The following is a 2,488-nucleotide window of genomic DNA, read 5'->3' as shown; positions in this document are numbered from 1 at the left end:
GGAGCCCGGAATATAAACTAGGCGGGCTCTCGGCCCTCTCTAGTGTTAAATAAATTAAATATAAGGAGTCCGTGTTATGGTCGGGATCCCGGTTAATTTAGATGCGTGTGACTTATTTGAATATCTAGGATCCAGATCAAGATTTCAGCAAACCAGGGCGTCTCAGTAAGGCCATGGTTCTAACAAGATCTCAGGCCCGTGCCGCAGCACAAGACCAAGCGGGCATACTGGAAGGAATTGTTACCGAGGTACACGATGAAGAGCTCCTTGCTGTCGTCTCTGCACATGCCCCTGCGCAGAATGTTCGCCTAGAGTCTCAAGTCTCAAGAATCGTCGACAGCTTCTGGAGCGAGACCCAAAGACTTGCTGCAGAGACTACAATGATGCAGAGCAATCAAGTTCAACAAGCGAAAGAGTACCACGCCGCCTTGGCTGCCATCCACCACGATGCTCGAAGCAGTACGGCTGAGCTGGCAGCACACCAACAGTGTATTGAGGGCCAGATACGAGAGAACGTGGAAAGACACTAACTTGGCTCTAGGACAAGAAACTGCAAGTTATTTCCAATGCCCAGGTAGTAGGTAATGATTCTTGCCTTTTATATATCCAGGAAGCAGCTGACAATCTGCGCGGGGGGTTCGCGCATTCTGAAGTTTTGGGAGATGAAGAGTGCGATAGCATTCCAAAGCTGCGAAAGTAGAAGCAGATTCGAGAGAGAAAATGACAGTAGCATTCACAAATGCTCATAGCGCACTGGCGCAGCGGATAGATGGTGTGCTTTTGCAACCACAGGCCGCCATTAACGGAGATGTAAAAGGCCAAATGGAAGAAATGTGGGATGCAATGCAGAAGCAGATCGACATGAAGTTTCAGCAGATGACTTCGAGTATTGTGGAGAACTGTATTGCAAAGTTGGAGGAGAGTGGAGGTGTTACCACCGGTAGATTGACGATTCGGCGCGTTCAAAGGCTGGTGTCGGAGTACGTGGCTAATCAGGAAGAGAAGATGGAGCATAAAATTAAGCATCTTGTACAGAGCGCTCACTCACAGATTAGCAACGAAATGATAAACAGTTTCGAAAAGCTTGGCAACAACATGCGTGAAAACATTCGCCAGCAGCTAAAAGATGAATCCGCAGCGACAGAGGTACACATGGAAAAGCGAGTCCGTGACATGCTACAAAAAGCCCATGAGGAACGCGTAATTGAATCGCGATGTCAAATGGAGGCCACTCGCGCAGTTGAAGGGGAACTTGAGCGCACCCGCACAGAACTCAACACAGAAGTTCGAGAACTGAAGGCACGACTCGATAAACTCGAAAACAAGACGAATGAGAAGTCACCAATTATTAGAGTGCCGCCAAAACGTCGTACTGAGCGCGGGAATAATACAGTACCCGTCCTTGTAAAGCACATGAATGATCTGGCGAAAGAAAATAAGTGGTCTCAAGATGAGCGAGTGGGTCGTATGGAGCAGTATGTCCAAGCAGTGCTACGTCGAGCTCTCCAGCTTACACCAAGTCTTAGCGTCACAATTCCCCCGGTTTCATCTGATCCTGTACAGCTCCGATCCCAGCAAGAGCAAGTTCCGGTGCCGCATCATTCTACTAAGGTCAAGCGCGCAATTGACCAAGCACAGAAAGCTGTCAAGCGTCGATCGGAACTGGCCGCTCGCCGATACGATGCTCTTCACAAGAACGAGACGAATGGTAGCTGATCATGACACCGACCTCTCTATGTTAGTCATTGTTATGATTTTTAAATACATTTCGTGTTCCATCAATGATGTCGAGAGGCTATCCTTCTACCATGCCAGCTATTAATACATTGTATTTATTATTGCTTTCCGACCCAACTCAATTATGCCAATGCCAGTGGGGACGGACTTACACATTAATCACTTTCACAATACCGTAGACGCACAGCCTTCGACAAACTTGTCACAAACCATGTCGGAGGAATCGCCTTGCCCAGTAGCATCGCTTCACGATACGACATACGCTGCCTCCTCGTCAACGCCGGCGACGATGACACCTTTCCCTCTAGTCCAGACACGACAGCTTCGCCTACGATTACTATGCCGGCGACGACGCCTCCGTGTCCGTGATCTCTCGTCCGACACGGGGACCCATTCTCGGTTAAAACGCCCTTCCCAGGGAACTTGCCCCCGGCCAAAATGGTCTCGCTTTTGTCGACAGCCGCGACATCTTGCTCAATGACATTCTTGTTAAGACTGGATGAACCCACGTGTCTGCACTGGCATGCTCGGCACTCAAGCGATGAACTGATTATCGGCTATCACGCAGTGCTACATCCCCACAACGCATCATTTCGGAGCAGACAAGGACGGTAATTTCTGGTGGCACTGTGACCACAATACCCAGTACACGTACGGTCAGCGTGGGCCTCTGATAATTCACCCACGCGAGGATCAGCTTCAGCCTTGGGAGATGGACGTCGGCGCCGAATACAAGGTCCAACTGGCGAAA

At 49.6% G+C, this 2,488-nt stretch overlaps 1 protein-coding gene across 1 annotated transcript in view; it reads left to right on the top strand.

Moving 5' to 3' along the window:
- The window catches only part of PITG_19809 (uncharacterized protein), a gene marked incomplete at both ends in the record, with an annotated part of 2,673 nt that extends 957 nt beyond the window's left edge, over nucleotides 1–1,716 (top strand). The window contains 4 exons of the mRNA XM_002895817.1: nucleotides 129–459; nucleotides 542–581; nucleotides 750–980; nucleotides 1,074–1,716. Coding sequence (XP_002895863.1) covers nucleotides 129–459; nucleotides 542–581; nucleotides 750–980; nucleotides 1,074–1,716 — 1,245 coding nt within the window. The remainder of the gene's footprint in view (nucleotides 1–128; nucleotides 460–541; nucleotides 582–749; nucleotides 981–1,073) is intronic.
- Between the last annotated feature and the right edge of the window lie 772 nt (nucleotides 1,717–2,488).

The sequence above is a fragment of the Phytophthora infestans genome, genomic scaffold (assembly GCF_000142945.1).
Source record: "Phytophthora infestans T30-4 supercont1.130 genomic scaffold, whole genome shotgun sequence".
Classification (NCBI taxonomy): domain Eukaryota; phylum Oomycota; class Peronosporomycetes; order Peronosporales; family Peronosporaceae; genus Phytophthora; species Phytophthora infestans.
The sequence above is the reverse complement of the archived record's forward strand: the minus strand, read 5'-3'. Positions and strand labels throughout refer to the sequence as shown.